Below are 20,421 nucleotides of genomic sequence, written 5' to 3'. Positions count from 1 at the left end.
GCAAAATTATGGAGACGGAAACAGATTAGTGGTGGTCAGTGGGCAAGAACGGTGGAGGGGAGGGATATACGTGTAATTATAAAGAAATAACATGGGAAATAACACGTGTAATTATAAAATAATAATACGTGTAATTATAAAGAAATAACACAACATCTTTGTGGTGATGAAATAATTCTATACCGTGACTGCAGTGGTGGTTACAGGCATCTACACATGGGATAAAATGACAGAGAACTGCACTTACACTGTTCCAATGTCAAACTCCTGGTTTTGATATTGTACTATGATTGTGTAAGATGTAACCTGTGGAGGGAACAGGAAAAAGGGTACACAGAACCTCTCTAAACTCTCTTTACAACTTCCTGTGACTCTATATTTCAAAATAAAATATTTTAAACACAAATAAAATATAGTTGTAAGGTATGTATGAGCTTGTAAATTATTTAAACAAATTAAAAAATAAAGCACCTCAGTTAGCTATAATGATGAATCAAAACTAAGAAGATTAAACTTAAAGAACAATGTAAAAGTTCTGCAGATCAAAAATATATATATATGGGTATAGAATGTGTATAACCAGAAGACATAGGCTATTCTCCAAGTGCTAAAAAGTCATCGGAAGGCAATCTAAGGAAGATTATCAGGGAGAGTATATCTAAGGAAGAATACACCTAAAGATTTAGATAAAAATTCTATATCTCAAGAACACTTGCTACAGCAGTTGACAGACAACAGTAATTATTTTTTAACATTTATTTATTTATTTGTTTGTTTGTTTGGCTGTGCCAGGTCTTAGTTGTCACACACAGGATCTTTTTTGCTGCATGTGGGATCTTCGTTGCGTCATGCGGGATCTTTAGATGTGGCATGCAGGATCTTTTAGTTGCAGCATGTGGAAACTTTAGTTGCAGCATGCAAACTCTTAGTTGCGGCATGTGGGATCTAGTTCCCTGACCAAGGATCAAACCCGGGCCCCCTGCATTGGGAGAGCAGAGCCTTAGCCACTGGACCACTAGGGAAATCCCGACAACAGTAATTTTTAAAATAAAAATATCCAGTATATTTCTCAGAAGAATGTCAAACATTTTACTAAACCTTCAAACAATAATTCCTAACTTATATAAACCATTCCAAAGAACAGAAAAGAAAGCTAACAACCTCATTTCATAAAGCCAGTATAATTTTGATGTACAAACCACACAAAACTGGTACAAAATAAAGAAAATTATACACTAATCTCACTTTTGAACATTGATAGAAAAATCCCAAATATTTGCAAATACAATTGAGCATGTACTTGATATTTCATAACTAAGTAGGGTTTATCTCAAGAATAAAATAAGACTGTTCAACATTTGAAAAATATATCAATGTAATTCGTATTTGGAGCCTAAATGTCAAAACCACATAATCATCTCAAGAGATACACAAAAAGCCTTAAATGTCAACATCTATTCATAATTTTTAAAAAATTTTTAAAAACCTCTTAGTAACCTAGGGATACAAGGGCACTGTATTAACCTGAAAAAGCATTTCCACAAAAACCTACAGCAATCACTAGTGAAACAGTAAAATCATTCTTTTTAAAATCAGAAAGACAAAAGCACCAGCTATCCCCAGTTCTAGTCACTGATAGAAGTTCTAGCCAGTGCAGCCGGACCAAGGAAAAAAATATGAAGTATTGGGGTTGGAAGAGACAAAATAACCATTATTTGCAGTTAATACAATAGCTTGCATAGAAAACTTAAGAGAACCTGCAAGCTATTCGAACAAATAAGACAGGGCAGCAGGACTGTTGGATTCAAAAACAACTTTAAAAATTCAGCAGCATTCCTACTATGGTGGCGACAATTAGAAAATTTAATTTAAAAAAATTCACAACAGCAAAAAACCATAAAGGTACCTAAAAATAAATATGGCAAAAGGTATGTATGAGCTTTTTAAAGAATACTGAAAAACATTACTGAAAAACATAAGAAACATGAATAAATAATAAAACATATATACCATATTCCTGGATAGGGAAATTCAATTCATAAAGATATCAAAATTTTTTTAATATTTATTTATTTAGGCTGCGCCGTGTCTTCGTTGCGGCATGCAGGATCTTTAGTTGCTGCATGCATGCGGGATCTAGTTCCCTGACCAGGGATCGAACTCAGGCACCCTGCATTGGGAGTGTGGAGTCTTACCCACTGGACCACCATGGAAGCCCCAAGATACCAAGTTTTCCCCAAATTAATCTACAAATTCAATGTGTCTCTAATCAAAATCCCATCATAATTTTTCACTGACCTTAAACTGATTTTAAAATTTATGATAAAGAGTAAGGGCCTAAGAATAGCCAAAGCTACTCTGAGAAAGAAAAAGGAGAAGGAACCAGACCCACTGGATATAAAGAGACATGCCAAAGTAATAGTATTTAATACAGTATGAATTTGCAACAGAAAAACACCATAAATATTCCCAACCATATACAGAGCCTCAATATGATTGAAGAGGCACCCTCCAATAAGTGGTGCTGGGGCAACTGGCCTTCCATTTGGAAAACAATTAAATTAACTCTCTCCCACACCATAAAAAAAAAACTTTTTTCTTAGAAGAAAATACAGACAGTCTTTATGACTTTAGACTATAAATGAATTTTTTTAATAGAAATAAATTATAAAAAAGGTAAGAGTGAAAAACTGAACTACATGAAACTTTTAAACTTCTGAGATTAAAAAATAATTTTAAAGACATCTTAAAATAGGAGAAGAGGGACTTCCCTGGTGGCGCAGTTGTTAAGAATGCCCCTGCCAATGCAGGGGACACAGGCTTGAGCCCTGGTCCGGGAAGATCCCACATGCCGCGGAGCAGCTAAGCCCGTGCGTCACAACTACTGAGCCAGCGTTCTACAGCCCAGAGACACAACTACCGAGCCCACGTGCCACAACTACTGAAGCCTGCACACCTAGAGCCTGTGCTCTGCAACAAGAGAAGCCACCACAATAAGAAGCCCGCGCACCGCAACGAAGAGTAGCCCCCGCTCACCACAACTAGAGAAAGCCCACGCGCAGCAACGAAGACCCAACACAGCCAAAAATAAATTAATTAATTATAAATAAATAAATAAAATAGAAGAGGATATTTGCAAGACACTAGTATTCAAAGTATGCACAGAGTTTCTGTAACTCCATAAAAAAGACAAAAAAATGCAACAGAAAAATGGGCAAATACACAGACAATGAAAGGTGCTCAACCTTCCTAGTAATCAGAGAAACGCAGACTTATAAAATAAGACATCATTTTACATTCATTAGACTGGCAAAAATTTAAGTCAAATAAGATCAACTGTCGTCAAGGATGTGCAGAATCAGAAACTCCCATCCACTACTGATGGGCATTTAAATCAGTCCAGGCGCTTGGAAAAGCCGTTTGGCAATACCTGACAAGGCTGAAGAGGTGCATACCTGAGTGATGAAACAACCCCATTTCTCATATTTTCTCTTGGGAAACTAGCACATGTGGCTAAGAAGATACTTACTGTATCATTTTGTACAACAGAGAAAAAACTGGAAAATGCCCAAATGTAGATTCACGTATTAGATTTTTGATCTAGATCTGTATATAGCAACACTGACACATCTTAAAAACAAAATATTGAGGATTTAAAAAAAAACAATGCAGAAAGTTATTTACAGTATAATTATCATTTTTGAAATGTTTAAATTCACAAAATACTACATACTGTCGTGTATCCTGCATCTGTAACATAAGGATGAAGCGTGGACTGAATACAGCTAATGTCCAGCAAAGGAGGGAGAGCGGGGAAGGACTGGAGGAGAGGAAAGGGGGCTGGCACTCACAGGGATGTATGCCTGTATTACGCACTTACAAGATCCAATTGTGTTAACATTCGTTCATTCTGGGTGGTAGGTAAATGGGTCTTTGTTCTATTACCTTTCTTTCTTTTGTTTTCCAAAATAAAGATTTAAAAGACATTCAGAAACAAAAGCATCTCTGGGCTCAATCCCTGTCTCCAGTCTAGACCTTTCCCCAGAGCATCAAACCTTTTACCCAGTTGCCTACAGGACGTTTACACCTGAACTCTTCAAACATCAACTGTCTAAAATGTACTTACTTTCTCCTGACCCCTCCCACATCCTCTTTCTATGGATGTGATCACCACACATACACTCCTCTGCCTGGAACTTTTCAATGACTCTCAACTTTCTCCAACAACTTAAAGGAAAAAAAAAAATAGGTAGAGAAAACCTTTCTTCAAACAATCAAGCAAATTCTGCACAGAAGCTCAAATAAATAAGATACAGGCAAGGCTGCCCTGGTGGACCAGGACAGGGTCCGGCAACTCTCTAGTCTGGGACAAGGCCCCTGAGGGAGCCTGGGAAACAATGCGAAGGTTCCCCATTTGCAAAATAAAATGACAATTCCTTAACAAACAAGTGCTGGCACTTCTCCACGTTCCCAGCCCGCTCTCCCACCACCCTCTGCATGGGGGGTGCCTCCCTTCTGTGCCCACCAGAACCAGAAAGGCCCTGTCCTGGCACTCTCCACACAGCCACACACGTACAGACAAGCTCCCTTCTCTCTTTGGAAGCCACTTTGCATCTTGAACTTCACCTTGTGAACAGAGCCTCTGTAACGACCAACAGGGTTCGGTTGCCAGGACTGAGAGTGCAGCAGGCCTGCTGCCCAAGGTACCCGAGGCCCTCTGCCCACCTGTCCCAACGCACTCCCTTCTGTCCCCCACGGCTTCTCTAACTCTTGCAATAAATTCAGCCAAGGGTATAACTCTTCCTTTACTCCTGCCTCCTTGACCTTTTTCTTTCTAGCTTCCACCACTGCTGTTCTCAGCACCAATGTGAGAGCTGCCGCGCCTGCTGACAGTGAATGGAATCCTGCTAATAGCTGACTTCAATCCCCTCTCTGTTAATGATGACAGGTGAAGTGGTGCAGCCAACTGAATGCTGCCAACAACTGTATTAAAGCAAGAGGTGCAAGGCAATCCTCTTAGAGCTGCTGCACTTCACAAGGTTAAAACTAATCTGCTTTGAAAAATCAGAAAGTCCAATTCCAATTTACCAATTCAGCATGGAATGATCCAGTTCTCTGGCATTCACAATATAAAATTCACAGAAGACTGATCTACCCTACAGAATGCCAATTGTTATGGACTGAACTGTGTCCCCTCAAAATTCCTATGTTGAAGCCCTAACCCGCAATGTGACTGTATTTGGAGATGGGACCTCTCAGGTTAAATGAGGTCATAAGGGTAGAGCCTCAGTTCCACAGGACTGGGGTCCTTATAAGAAGAGAAGAGATACCAGAGGTCTCTCTCTCAGCCATGCACACACACAAGAAAAGGCCATGTGAGGACACAGTGAGAAGGCACCATCCACAAGCCAAGGAGAGAGGCCTCACCAGAAACCAACCCTGACGGCACCTTGATCTTGGACTTCAAGCTTCTATTCTGTGATAAAATTAATGTCTGTTGGTTAAGACATCCAGTCTACGGTATTTTGTTATGGCAGCCCTACCAGACTAATACAACAAATCATGAATTTAAAATGAGGACCAGCAGACCAAGCGTGCCTATTGTCAAGGACACCCCATCATAGTAACCAAGTATTTAGACCTAGAAAATCAAGCTCATGATCAGTTATCCAGCAAGCAAGGACCTGGAATGAGGTGAGTTAAATGTTCTCAAGGAATGAGGGCGCACTTTCTAGCAATCTGAATACCCATATCCACCAGAAAGGCTTTGGTCTCCCTTGAACAAATACTAAGAACTCAGCTCCTTCCCCGTCGCTCTGCGAGGCTGCTCACGCTCTACCGGGGTCAAGCAGCCTGTTGCTCAGAAGTCCCTGCGCCCACGACAGCTTACAGTTTCTAAGATCGTGACTTATCTTACAAGGGCTACATTTAGGAGACAGAACTTCACTCCACTCTTGACTGACATACCTGCCTCTTTGGTAAACGGTCTCCAAAAAATAACCCAGAAGTTAAACAGTTTCAGAGAAGAATTCTACCCTGTGGACAACCAACCTGACCTTGGGGTCTCCTGTGAATAAAGAGTGGGCAGGATGCACTCTGGCCAAAATGTGGACATTTCTTCCCTTATTATGCTCTACTGACTAACATTTAAACAAAAACAGAACACTTCAGAACATAATAAAACAGACCTCTCCTTTCAAAAAAAATAAAATATCTTTCAATAAAGTGAATAGTGTAATACAATAGATAGTCCACCAAAGTGCTAAGTTAATAAAACTGTACTTACTTAAAATTACAAATTAACCTTAAGGAACCACATATACGTCTTTTAAGTAGCTGAGACATGTATGACTGAATGAAGGCCTCTGCCAACCACCCAAGCTGAAACTCCAATGACTGTGACAAAGGACTGTATCAGAAGAGAATCAAAGGACTAGAAAGTTGGGAGGGTTTAGGTGACAGCTACGGCCGATAGCAATGCTCAGCAGCCAGATGGCAACATAAGTAACTCCCCAGTAACCAGAACAATCATCTAAAAGAAGACGGCAAGTAAATTCATATACCGTGAAAAACAGAATTAGAATGTTTAGAACAATTATAAGAAACACAATCCTTTATAAACCGAGGGTGGAGCTTTACTTACATGAAGGAATAATGAACTGTGGCTCAGTGTTGCCTGCGTAGCCAAGCTTGGTATACCTAAAAGCACAAAGTCATCAACACATGTTTAGATAATAATACTCTCCTCTATATCCCATTAATGTCTTTTATTATAAGCTCTCCAAGTCCTAAAATATCAAGACTGAAAATACACCCGTGAAATTAAAGAAAAAAAAAAAAAAAACCTCGTGATGACTAAGAATCAAACGCTAATATCAGATAAGCAAGCAGTTACAAAAACATAAAATATTATGCCTGTTTCTACTGGAAAAATTCATATATTAACACATGAATTACATTTGTGTATCCCTAATAATTTTAAGGTGCTTTTATATTCTTTTAATCTTTACAAAAATCCTACAAAGGAAGTAAATATTATCCCTGTTTTGCAGATGAGAAAACTGAGGCACTGAGAAGTTCATTAAGCTGCCCAGAGCCAAACAGCTAGTGAACAGAAAAAGAACCCAACTCTAAATATGCAGGCTCCAATTCCAGAGCTGCCGCTCAAAAAAATGTACTTACTTCCCAAACTTCACGAACTTTTGGGGGGGCTAGGGAATTCCATAATTTTCTTAAAGTGTCATGGCACATGTCTAGAAGAGCTACTGCCAGGTACTGAGAGTATCCGACAGAAGCAGCTCTCTATCATCTCATTTCAGAATGAGCCCATCTTCTGTCAAGATACTCTTTATGATGGATTCCAAAAGTCTTAACTAAAATGAATGCCAAAATACTACCATCTGTTCCAAAAGCATTTGCTTATCTCCTAAATTTAAAAAAAAAAAAAAAAGTGGGGTGGGGACCACCCCCCGGAACCATCTGCTGGAAATGTGAGCCTGGAAAGACTCCTGAGTGCCCCCCTCCTCAGCAGGCCCTCTGTACCAAGCGGTCAGGTCGAGACAAGGAGCCATCATTCTGCAGTAATGCTCCCGAGGAATACAAACGCTTCCCAGCAGTGCTGAAAGCAACTTCATTAATTCATGCTATTTTACAAGTTATTTCAAGACGCTTGATACTAAATTTTTTGATGTAATTAATACATTCCAAGTTCTAATAAATTAATTTTATGATTTTTAAATGTATTTTAATCGTATGCTAATTTTACTATTTTTGAACACACATTAAATAAATAAGATTTAGGGAGACAAAAAAAGCAAGTCGGGTCCACTTAAATCATGCCTTACTGCTCAGTCTCCAAGGAACTAAGGTCTTGGTGCCACAAGAGTTTGGGCAAGGCCAGGCCCTGAGACCCGTCAGGCCCAACAAGGAGTTTATAAAAGGCAAGACACATCTGAGGGCACTCCCAAGTTCTACCGAAGTACACAAACCAAGTAGACCCACAAGTCCTCGACTCCAGGGCTCGCCAGACCCAAAAGCAGAGTCGAAGCCAACCCAGAGTCCAGGGGAGGCAATATATACCGAACTTTAAGAATTCTGGATCATCTTCAACTGAACCATTTTTCTGGAAGTAAATTCCAAATAACAAATATAAACGAAGTGAATGACTGACCCAAGGCTAAAGAAGTCCAGAGAAGCTAACAAGCAGGCCAGAAATCACTAGAATCACTGCACTGCACCTAAGTCTGTGCTTTTAACAGGGGCCACTTCGCTCACCAGCCACACCACCCACCTCGTACTTAAAGAAGCCCACCCTCCCACACTGTTAGATTATAAATTGCAGGATGACCAGAACAGGGTCCTTCTTTTTTTTTTTTTTTTTTTTTTTTTTGCGGTACGCGGGCCTCTCACTGTTGTGGCCTCTCCCATTGCGGAGCACAGGTTCCAGACGCGCAGGCTCAGCGGCCATGGCTCACGGGCCCAGCCTCTCCGCGGCATGTGGGATCTTCCCAGACCGGGGCACAAACCCGTGTCCCCTGCATTGGCAGGTGGACTCTCAACCACTGCGCCACCAGGGAAGCCCCAGGGTCCTTCTTCTTGATTTTATCTCCACCCTGGCACAGTCCTGACTGTGGCAGACACTCCATAAGTATCTGCTGAAAGAGTTCTTACCAGGTATAAGAAAAGGCAATCACTGGCAAACTGCGGGGGAAGGAACCAGTGTTTGAAAGGGGGGGATGCTGACAGTCAGAAAAACAATTTGATGGGACAAGAAAAGACCAAAGACAATTGTCTAATACAACCTCTCACACTTGGTTTTGTCTAATAGGGTTATTTAAAAAAAAAAAAAAATACCTGAAACAAATATTAATACCACTGACCCTCTGAACAACACACGTTTGAACTGCACAGGCCCACTTATGTGTGGATTTTTTTCCAACAAATATACAAAAATATATCGTGTGCAAGACTTACACTGAACTGGATAGCCTATCCTTACACAGGCGCAAGGTTAAGTGATATATAATATAAAATTAATAAATGAATCAACTATACACTTCAATAAAAAATAAAATAAAAAAATAAAATAAAATTAATAATGTGTTCATTTTCTTACTTTGCTTTCAAAGAGTTACATTACAGTATGCCTCCCTCTCTCTCTCTCTCTCTCTCTCCAGTACTTGCAGAACCTGCAGATCAGTCTATCATCACAGGTAAGTGGTGGTGTTTAAAATGCAACAATGTTTCCAAAACTGTATTATGAATATGACTGTAATACTGTTTACCATAAAAATTCTATAACAATTCATCCATCAGTGTATATAGGCTGGGCTACCGAGAAGCAGATGTATCAATTACACTAGGTTTCCATCATACTGCTGCCTCTTCGTTATTAATGCTTGAAATGCATTGTAAGTAAATATGAATTCCTTTTTCACATTTTCTTTTCATTTTTGATGTCTAGTGTTAGTAACACATATAACATCTACAGTGTTTTGTATAATACTGATATAGGTACTGACAGATGATTCATCTTGTAAACAGATGATGTAAACTTATGGTACCAATAAATACAGTACAGTGCTATAAATGTATTTTCTCTTATGATTTTCTTTTCTCTAACTTACTTTAAGAATATAGCATATAATACATACAACAAAATATGTGTTAATCGACTGTTTATGTTGTCAGTAAGGTCAACAGTAGGCTATTAGTCGTTGTTTTGAGAGAGTCAAACGTTATACACGAATTTTCAACTGTGGGGCGGGGGGGTCGGTGCCCCTAGCCCCACTGTTGTTCAAGGGTCAACTGTATAGAAAAATGCTAACATTTATTAAAATTAGGCGCTAAGTATCATTCATGTCCTTTATATTACTTTTAGTATTTCTGAAAGGCAACAGAGTGTATTGTATTGGTTGTGACCATGCACTTTGGCACCAGACTGCCAAAGTTCAAATCCCAGCTCTGTTATTTGCCAAATGTGTAACTATCTGTATCTCAGTTTCTCCATCTGTTAAAAGGAGGATCATAATACAACCTACCCTCTAGGATTAGTGAGTTAATATATTAAAAAGATAAATAGAATGAGCACTACAACAGTGCTAGCTATATGTTTCTGTTATTTTTTTACTATTATTTTTCTGTATCTTTGAAATATTTCCTAATTTAAATTTTTGGAAAAAAATTTTTATTTATTTATTTATTTATTTACTTTTGGCTGAGTTGGGTCTTCGTTGCTTCACGCAGGCTTTCTCTAGTTGCAGCAAGCAGGGGCTACTCTTCGCTGCAGTACGCAGACTTCTCATTGTGGTGGCTTCTCTTGTCGCGGAGCATGGGCTCTAGGCGCATGGGCTTCAGTAGTTGTGGCACATGGGCTCAGTAGTTGTGGCTCGCAGGCTCTAGAGTGCAGGCTCAGTAGTTGTGGCGCACGGGTTTAGTTGCTCCGCAGCATGTGGGATCTTCCCGGACCAGGGATCGAACCCACACCCCGTGCGCTGGCAGGCAGATTCTTAACCACTGCGCCACCAGGGAAGTCCCTGAAATTTTTTTTAAAAAACAGGACGTTCTGTGTCCCAAATCATATTACTCAGTCTTTCTGCCATGCCCACTCTAAACACCACAAACTAATCTGTGAAGTGATGGAGATAAACTGCACCGGCAGTGAAAGTACCACGTGTCCTTCAACAACCATGGCTCAACTCCATCCCAAGTTCTGCGCCCTGAAATCATAAACAATGGCCCACAGCAGCAAAAGGTCAGGCTGCAGAAGTGCATGGGGCCCTTTTCAGGCCCACAGCTCTAAAATTCAACTACATACTGATGATGCCACTACCACATGCCACTTGGCATCAGTTGCTAGAGTGTTCAGATTCTGAAGTCACCATGTTCTGAGACAGCACAGCCTTCACAGGAGGGAGGCTTTCTGTCACAGAATCACATGAGTACCTTGCAGCAGTAACATTCGGCAAACAATGATCTTCATGACTGAGGCAAACTAACATTAAACTATATTAATATTTGTAGGTACTAACAACTAACTATGAGGTCTTCCCTTCCTTTGCTAGCAAAACTGAAACAATTAAAACCACTGGCGAAAGCAGAAATTACTCAGATCACTTTATGCTAATTTAATGTCTCTGAATCTTCCTGTGCTCTTTTTTATATAGCATCAAATACACTTAGGTTTTCTCACTTTGAATAATCACAACGTAAGGAACATGTAACAATATTTTTTAAGAGACATTCAAATATTAACAAAATCTTCAATACAGCTTCATATACAACTTCAAGAAGACCCTATTAAACAGAACACTGTAAATTTAACTAACAAGTGTTCCTCCTCCTACTACTACTATTATATATAGAACAGATAAACAACAAGGTCCTACTGTATAGCACAGAGAACTATATTCAATATCTTGTAATAATCTATAATGAAAAAGTATACATGTATAACTGAATCACTTTGCCATACACCAGAAACTAACACAACATTGTAAATCAACTATACTTCAATTTTAAAAAAAGAAAAATGTAATGTAAAAATAAATGAAAGCCGTACAATAAATGATGTGAATTATACTTTTTTTAAAATGGTCACCTGTTAGAAACATGATTTCAGATTTGAGTTTTTCATGGTAGCATGGCCCACATTATTTGGCAGGTGAGTTTAAGATCATCTGGGTAGTCATCTAGAAAGAATGTACCAAGCCTGACTGATCAGATCACCTGGGAAGCTTCTGAAAATACACATTCCCAGGGCCTGTCCCAGAATCACAGAGAAGGAGCCTGGGCGTCCATATTTTAAACATCCCCTGCCCCTCCCCTGCCATGGTTCTGACGATCAACCAGCCCAGGAATCACTGACTAAACTGTACCACATGAGATCACCTGTGAATTTTTAGGTAACGCAAGCTCCCCATCCTCACGCTCACGTTCTAACAAAACCATCTACACCTACCACATTATCAGATAAAATGTACCTGTAATGTTGAAGTTTAATACCGGCTAGAGGTTCAGAAGAAAGGACTCAGATGTACCGAGTCTGTCTTATTTAGAATACTATGTGTTTAAGTAGTCTATGGAAAAAAAATGTAGGAAATGCTTTTCAATGCAAACTATTTATGTAATTAGGGTGTGATGAAAACAATCTAGTAGTGGGGAAAAAAAAAAGGCTCAAAACAGAAATAGTTAATCCTTAGGAAGAGATCATGGGGGGGCGGGAATCTCTCAAACCAAAAGACAGTGAAAAACTAGAAGCATTCCTATTGAAGACAGAATGAAGCCAAGGAGACCCACCACCATAACTCTCACTTAACATTGTTTTGGAAGAACCAGATAATACAAATCACAAAGAACTAAATAAAAGGAATAGTACTGGGAAAGAGGAAGCAAAATTTATTTGTAAATCATAATTACAGACCTGGAATATCAAAGGAAATTAAGTGAAAAACTAAAAGCAATAGGGAATTCAGCAAGATGGCCAGTTACTCAATGAAGAGGCAAAAATCAGCAACTTTCCTACCAGTAACAAGTGAGACTATACACTGGATGAAAAGATCCCATTCACAATGGCAACAACACAGAAAAATATTACCCTTGAGAATAAACCATATGATGTGAAGAACTCTCCACATACAAGGAGACAAACAGAGACACACCTTATTCATACAGGAGGAGTCAAGAGTTTTAAAAGAAACATCACATATCAGTAAATTCACCTATAAATTTAATGCAAAAGCATTCAAAATCTGGGCAAATATGGAAGGTGGTAATAAATTATACATGGGTGTTATTAAAAGGCTGAAGTGTCATTACAAAGAGAAGTTTCACATTACCTATCAACATTATAAATGCATATACCGTATTATCCAAATAGTTTTAAATGCATACACCCTACTGTCCAAATAGCACATTTCTAGGTATTTACCCCACAGAAGCACTTTTACATGTATGAAAAGATATGCACGAAAAATGTTCTCTACAGCATTATAACAGCAAAACAACGAAAAAACTGGAAACACTCAAATGCCATAAACAGAGGATAAACTATATTGCAATCATTCAATAAAATGCAACACAACCAACAAAAATGAAGCAGACTTATGTTACTGGCCATATATAGATATAATTTGAAAACAGTTGTGCTAAAAAACCAATGGGTCAACAATGAAACCAAAGAGGAAATTAAAAGATACCTTGAGACAAATGCCAGTAAAAACACAATCTTACACAATCTATGGGATGCAGCAAAAGCAGTTCCCAGAGGGAAGTTCATAGTAAAAATAGTTGCAAAACAGTGTATTTTCATATTGTGAGGGAGTTAATGGGGCCCACAGTGCTGGGTTCAAAGCACAGCACTAGCTCTGTGACTTTAATCCCTCCTATTTTAGTTGCTTCATTGGTACAAGGTGAGTAATAACAATCCCTACTTCAATGTTAAACATTACCATTTCTGGAAAATACCCCCTAATTCAAAAAGTAAAAGGATCTCACAGTCAATAATTTTATTTTACTACTGAATGTTATCTGATGTGTAGTCATGATCTGTATTTCTTCCATGAATTGTCCTTGATAATTTTTCTACTAGACTTTTGGATCTTATCAATTTGTGTAAACTCTTACATACTGAGGATATTAATGCTTGCTCACATATATTACTAATTTTTCTGAGTTTGTTGTTTACCTTCAGTTATACATTTTCTGAAATATAATTGTTTAGGGGCTTCCCTGGTGGCGTAGTGGTTGAGAGTCCGCCTGCCAATGCAGGGGACACGGGTTCATGCCCTGGTCCGGGAAGATCCCACATGCCACGGGGCGGCTAGGCCCGTGAGCCATGGCCACTGAGCCTGCGCATCTGGAGCCTGTGCTCCGCAATGGGAGAGGCCACAACAGTGAGAGGCCCACGTACCGCAAAAAATATATATATATATATATACATATACATATATATATAAAATTGTTTCAACAATTTAGGTGATCAAATCTGCCAGTTATTTTCCTGAATAATTTCCTTTGCAGTTTCTACCTTGAAAGTCTTTCCCTATACTAAAATTCTGTATCGTTTCTCTTCCAGTTCTGTGTACATCTGATATACCTGATACATGAAGAGACACATCAATCAGATTTTCCCAAACATGTGTACATAAGGAATTAAGATCAACAACTTTTATATTAAAAGGCTTTGATTTTTGGTTTGTTTATTTGAACACCATCTTCCCAAAGGATAGCCAGCATGGTGGGGGCAAGCATCATTCTCAAAAATACATAAACTAAGCTTACAGACTGCCAGCCATATTCTCAAACTCAGTGCCACCTTCCACACATCCCCTGACCTGAGACCTTTTCTCATACGGAAATCAGGACAGACAGAAGATACGGAAACAGATCAATAGCTGCATAAAGCAAGACCAAGAGTTACAACTCTGCCTGTTAACCAAATATGTTCTCATAGTTCAAACTTCCAAACACTCTAAAAAGGTACCTATAAAAAGTCTCACTCTCACTCCTACACCCATCTACCCCATTTCGCCTTCCATCCTATTCTCATGTATCCTCCAATGTCTTTCTGTAAATAAAGTATATCCTTATTTGCCCCAAACATTTTAAAAGGTCCTTGTGCAAAACTTCTTTCGCTCCTCTTGTTAAAGGCCCCTCTGCCCACAGCAGTAACTGCCTGCAGTGAGGAGGATTAATCTGACTACCGTCAACTCAACATACTTATATATATCCCGCCTACAACCATGTGTCTAGAGCAGAAGGTGACAATGTAAGCTCGATTAATTTATGTTTGAAAGTGGAAATGTCACATTTTAAAACAATGTTTTTGAAACTGTATCCTGCAGGGAGGTTTTTTTGATTGAGACCTCTTATGAGGTCCAGTCTCAAATGCCCAACTTCAACCAGAATAGCTCTACCCCCTCCTAAGATGTTTTCAGTTTTTAAAAAAGTGACTACACTGACTCAGAATATGATTTTTTTTTTTTTTTTTTTTTTTTTGCAGTATGCGGGCCTCTCACTGTTGTGGCCTCTCCCGTTGCAGAGCACAGGCTCTGGACGCACAGGCTCACAGCAGCCATGGCTCACGGGCCTAGCCGCCACGCGGCATGTGGGATCTTCCCGGACCGGGGCACGAACCCGTGTCCCCTGCATCGGCAGGCGAACTCTCAGCCACTGCGCCACCAGGGAAGCCCCAGAATATGATTTTGATAAAACTAAAATTGCTCCCAGATCCTAATGATAGAGTTCTAAATAATATATGCTCCCCACACTGTACACTGTATATTAACATATGATCAAGTTCTTCAAACGTTTCTTGGGTTGTCTGTCATACAGAAAAGGGTAGTCTTTGTTTATAGGACACAGTTAAACATGTAAGTTCAAATTTATTAATTATTTTATCTAAATCCAATATCCTTTCTTTTCTTTTTCTCTATTTGATCTGTAAATTTTACATTACCCTATATACCTGTCCATTTCTTCTTCTACAGCAGCATTCTTTGCCCTATGGCTAGTAAATATAAGATCATGATGTGTGGCCTCTTTGTGGGTTTGGCGCATTATCAAGTGAACTCTGACTTCCAAGGTAAAACAATGGACTAAACATGATCTAATTTCACTCTGTCCCGAAGCCCCACTAAAACCAAAGCAAAATGATTTTTTTAAGATATATAAACCACAACAATAGGGAGAAAAGAAGAGGAGGTAACAGCAAAATTCTGGCCCTGGATCGCAGAGGACCAGTAGTAAGTGGCTTTAGAGGTATATAAAATCCAGCAGTGGGCAAAGCTGAGAACCAGCCCAACACACCCCGGACCCTGAAAAGCCCCGGAATGGGTGGCTGCACAGGCACCTGTGGAACCAGGACTGAAGGGCCCAAAACACGAAGCTGAGGTGATACTGCTCCTTCCCGCCCCACACCTCAGGGTGACCACCCTTCCCTGACCCCCGCATTCCCACAAGCAGACTCTAGAGAGTGTAAAGCCAAGGGCCTTTGGACTCCCAAGTCACCTGGCCTGGGCGAGTCCGGGAACCATTCTGAAAAGAAAGGGGTTACCTGACTGAATACAAAAAAAGCTGACGGCTCAGAGGCCCTCTCCCACGCCCTCCTCTGCCCCCAACTCAGCTCTCACACATAACACAAGCACCCAGACCCCACCCTCCAAGCAGATGATCAGAAGTATATCCTCTGGGGAAAATGACCAGCTCAAAAGGAAAGAGCCAAAGACCATAAGACCAGGAGATTTCCCAACAAACAACCCACCTATATCACCCCTGGTGAAGTTCAAAATCAGTAAGTCAAATCTACACACTGCAGGCACTCAATAAGGCAGCAGTAACTTTCACAAAGCAAGAAGAAATAAACAAGAAACACACTAGTGATAGGAGCACTTCACACACTATTCTCAGTTAAAGAGTAAGTGGACAAAAAAACTGGAAGACCTAAATAACATCATTAATAAGATAGCTCATACAGATATACACTGAACTCCTATCATACCAATAGGGAATATTCCTCTTTCCAAGTACATACAGAACATTCACAAAATTGACCATATCTTAGACACAGTGAAGTCTAAAGAATAGAATATAAACAGCACTCTGACCATAATGTAATAAAACTAGAATTAAAAACAAAAAGGCCCTTTTACCTGAAATTTTTAAAACATACTAGTATAGAAATATTGAGTTAAGAGGGAAATTCAAAAGAAAAATACAGAAATGTCTTGAAAACGATAATGAGAAACTATACCCAAATCCCTGTACGTAAGGAATACATGTAGTTAAAGACATAACAGCCAAAATTAAATACTTTTTCAATATAAAGGGAAAATTAAAATGAATTTAATATCCAACTCAAAAACAAAAAAAAAAAACAGGAAGGCAGAAGAAATAAATAAAAGTAGAAATAAATAAAAAAACAGAAAAATAGGGCTTCCCTGGTGGCGCAGTGGTTGAGAGTCCGCCTGCCGATGCAGGCTACACGGGTTCGTGCCCTGGTCCGGGAAGATCCCACATGCCGCGGAGCGGCTGTGCCTGTGAGCCATGGCCGCTGAGCCTGCGCGTCTGGAGCCTGTTGCTCCGTAACGGGAGAGGCCACAACAGTGAGAGGCCCACGTACCGCAAAAAAAAAAAAAAAGAAAGAAAAAGAAAAAAGGATGAAAACAAAATAAATTTGAGCAACAAAGGGAAAAATAGCCATAAAAACAAAGATTTTTTAAAATCATGAGACTAGTACATACATAAATTTGAAAAATCTAGATGAAATAGAATTTTTCTTTAGACAAATACAACATACCAAAATTGATTCCACTCGAGGTAGGAAGTCTAACCAGCCTTAGAAGAAATGTAAAGGGCAGCAGGACTCTCCTCTCAAGAAAGCACTAAGCTCAGACAGTTTCACTGGGGAATTCTACCAGGACTTTAAAACTCGGATAATCCCAAAATTACTTAAACTATTCCAGAGCACAGGAAAAGAAAGAAAACTTCTTAATTTGTTTTATGAAGAGAGTGTAACACTGATCCCGAAATCTGACAAAGAATGCACCAGAAAACTAAACTATAATTCATACTAATACTGACATGAAAATCTAAATAAAATATTAACAGAATCTACCTACACATCAAAAAATGATGCAGCATGATCAAGTGGGGATTATTACAGAATGCAAGGGTGGTTCAATATTAGGAAATCCACCATATTAACTAGCTAAGGAAGAAAACCACATGTTCCATTTATTATAAAGAAATCATACAACATGCAACACTCATTCATGTTATAACATTCCAAAATATAGCAGTTGACAGATACTTTCTTAACATATTTGTATAACTTTCTTAACATATATTTGTATACGTGTGTAAGTATGTACATACACACAGCAGCCCAAAAGCCAGCATCTTACTTATTTTAGAAACACCAGAAACTATTCCACTAAAGTAAGGAACAAAAGGATAATGCCCACTAACTCCACTCCTATTTAACATTATTTGGAGGCAATGGCCACTGCAGTATGTCAAAATAAAGAAAAGAAAAGGCAATCAGAGCTCCTAAAAACAGAAAGGAAGAGGGAAAGCAATCTCTATTTGCCAATGACAAAATTCTGTATCTGGAAAACCCTAAAGATCAAGGGAAAAATTCATACAAACAATAAGAGCATTTTATAAAGTAGCAGATTATAAAATTAATACAGTTTATGCTAACACCTGCCTTCCTTCTGGGACTCTGGAATACAGTTTATGCTAACACCTGCCTTCCTTCTGGGACTCTGGAGCCTGTTGCTCCGCAAATACAGTTTATGCTAACACCTGCCTTCCTTCTGGGACTCTGGAATTCTGGTCTGTGCTAGGCAGGAGGTGTCATGACCAGCCCCCAATAAAAACTCTGGGCACTGAGAAAGGATTCCGGATGCTTGCTCCTGGTTTCCTCCAGACTCTGCCCCATGTGCCTTTTTCCTTGGCTGTTCTTGCTTTCACCTTTTCACTATCATCCTGTGCTTGTTCCTAGCAAATCAATGAACCTGCGGGTGGTCTGTGGGACCCTCACCACACCCCAATCCATAAAGAGCTTCTAAAAATAAAGAAGCAAAAGACTTAAAAACCCACAGAAAAACTAGCTAGAGAAACGAAGAGACAGAAAACAGAAACGCAAATGCCTCTTAACCATACGAAAAGATGCTCATCTTCCCACATAATAATATAAGAAATTCAAATTAAAACTATAATAAGATATCATTTCCTACCTTCTAGATTGGTAAAAAAAATTTTAATTTGGCAATTACTCTGCTGGTGAGTCTGTAAGAAGCCGTAGGCACTCTCACACGTTGCTGGTGAAGACACACACTACTGAGTGGGATTTGACACTGTCTAGCAAAATTACACATGCACTTACCCTTTGACCCAGAAATCCCACTTCTAGAAACCTATCTCAGAGATGCTCCAGAAAAAATGCAAAAAGACAAATGCACTGCACTGGCTACGTTGCAGTCTTTTGGTAATAACAAAATGCTCAAAAAATGACGGGGACATGTCTAAAGAACTCCAGAAACAGCCTGAATGAGCTTCTGCTGGCCACATCTGGACAATTTAAGCATCAAAACAAATAATGGCAATAAGAAATCATAATCCATTGAATACAGTAAGAATGACATAAATAACTCTTTGAACAAGATAATAACCCATACAGACGATAAATAAATAAATGGGAGCCACAGAAAAGTGCATCCTTATAGTAAAATGTTAACTAATAAATGTACAAGATACTGAAGTTAAAAAAAAAAACCACAATATTGCAACCATGACTGTAATCATCCATTAGAAGAAGAATCACCACCAATGGATACTAACACTAATGGCTGAAAGTTTAAGGAAGAACAGGGCATTTGCATAATCTCATAATATCTCTCCACAAATGACATTAATTACAAAGGGGAAAACAGTAACCGTACAATGAAGAAATCTAGTCGACACCACCGTATCCAAATAATCCAAATGAATGTCATCAACTGTCTTCAGCCTTCTGATGGGATGAGTAAGTTCTGGGGAGCTAATGGGCAACACAGTGATTATAGTTCATAATAATGTTTTATACTTGAAAGTTTCCAAGACAAGTGGATCTTAAATATTCTCCCCACAAAAAAAAAAAAAGGTAATTATGTGACGGGATGGAGGTGTTAGTATCGTAATGTGATAATCATTTTGCAACATATAAATGTACCAAATCAACACGTTGTAACCTTAAACTTATGCAATGTTGTGTGTCAAGTACATCTCAATAAAGCTGGAGGGGAAAAGCCTTCTGATGTGATGCACTGAGAAGCTTTGACATCACTTCTGTGGTACTCCTGACAAAAATACACACCCTGTATCTGTCAGAAAGAAACACCAGACAAGCCTAAATTGAGGAACATGATCCATAACAACTGACTGTCAAAAATGTCGCTGTCCTGAAAGACAGAAAAAGGCTAAGGAACTGGTCCAGCGAAACGAGACTAAAAAGACACGATGACAGGCAAACACAGTGTACGGTGCCAGATGAGGGCAGAGAGCTGCGCGTCCAGAGACGTAATGGGACCATTCATGGGATCCAGACTTAGTAGACAACTCTACTGCATAAACGTTAAATTTTCTGATTTTGATCACTGGTCTGTGACTATGAGAGAAGGTCTTTGTTTTCATAAAGGATACACTGAAGTATCTTGGTATAAAACAGCACGATGTCTGCGACTTACAAACAGTTCAGAAAATAATAATGTGTATAGTATATAGAGAACAATAAAGCAAATGTTAATAGTTGGTAAACTGGATAGAGAATATACAGCCGGCTTTTTGGTACTCTTATTGCAGCTTTTCAGTAGATCTGACAGTTTTCAAAGTAAGTTTAAAAATATAAAAATCTTCAAAAATACGAAAAGTTCAGTTAAG

General features: G+C 39.1%; 1 protein-coding gene across 8 annotated transcripts in view; it reads right to left on the bottom strand.

The window, feature by feature from the left end:
* ACTR3B (actin related protein 3B) overlaps positions 1–20,421 on the bottom strand; it is a 103,145-nt gene that overhangs the window by 80,178 nt on the left and 2,546 nt on the right. For 6 of the 8 annotated variants that reach the window (XR_002175396.3, XR_004528218.2, XM_019930279.2 and 3 more), the window contains exon 2: positions 6,644–6,699. The exons of 1 other annotated variant lie outside the window; for it this stretch is intronic. Coding sequence is in view for 4 of the 7 variants with exons in the window: in XM_019930279.2 (XP_019785838.1) it covers positions 6,644–6,699 (56 nt within the window). In the remaining 3 variants the exon portion in view is untranslated. Of the gene's footprint in view, positions 1–6,643; positions 6,700–20,421 lie in introns of those variants that run through there. One more of the 8 variants, XM_019930284.3, reaches the window with a different exon arrangement.

This window comes from Tursiops truncatus, chromosome 9, assembly GCF_011762595.2.
Source record: "Tursiops truncatus isolate mTurTru1 chromosome 9, mTurTru1.mat.Y, whole genome shotgun sequence".
NCBI classification, from domain to species: domain Eukaryota; kingdom Metazoa; phylum Chordata; class Mammalia; order Artiodactyla; family Delphinidae; genus Tursiops; species Tursiops truncatus.
This window is presented reverse-complemented; position numbering and strand designations above follow the sequence as displayed.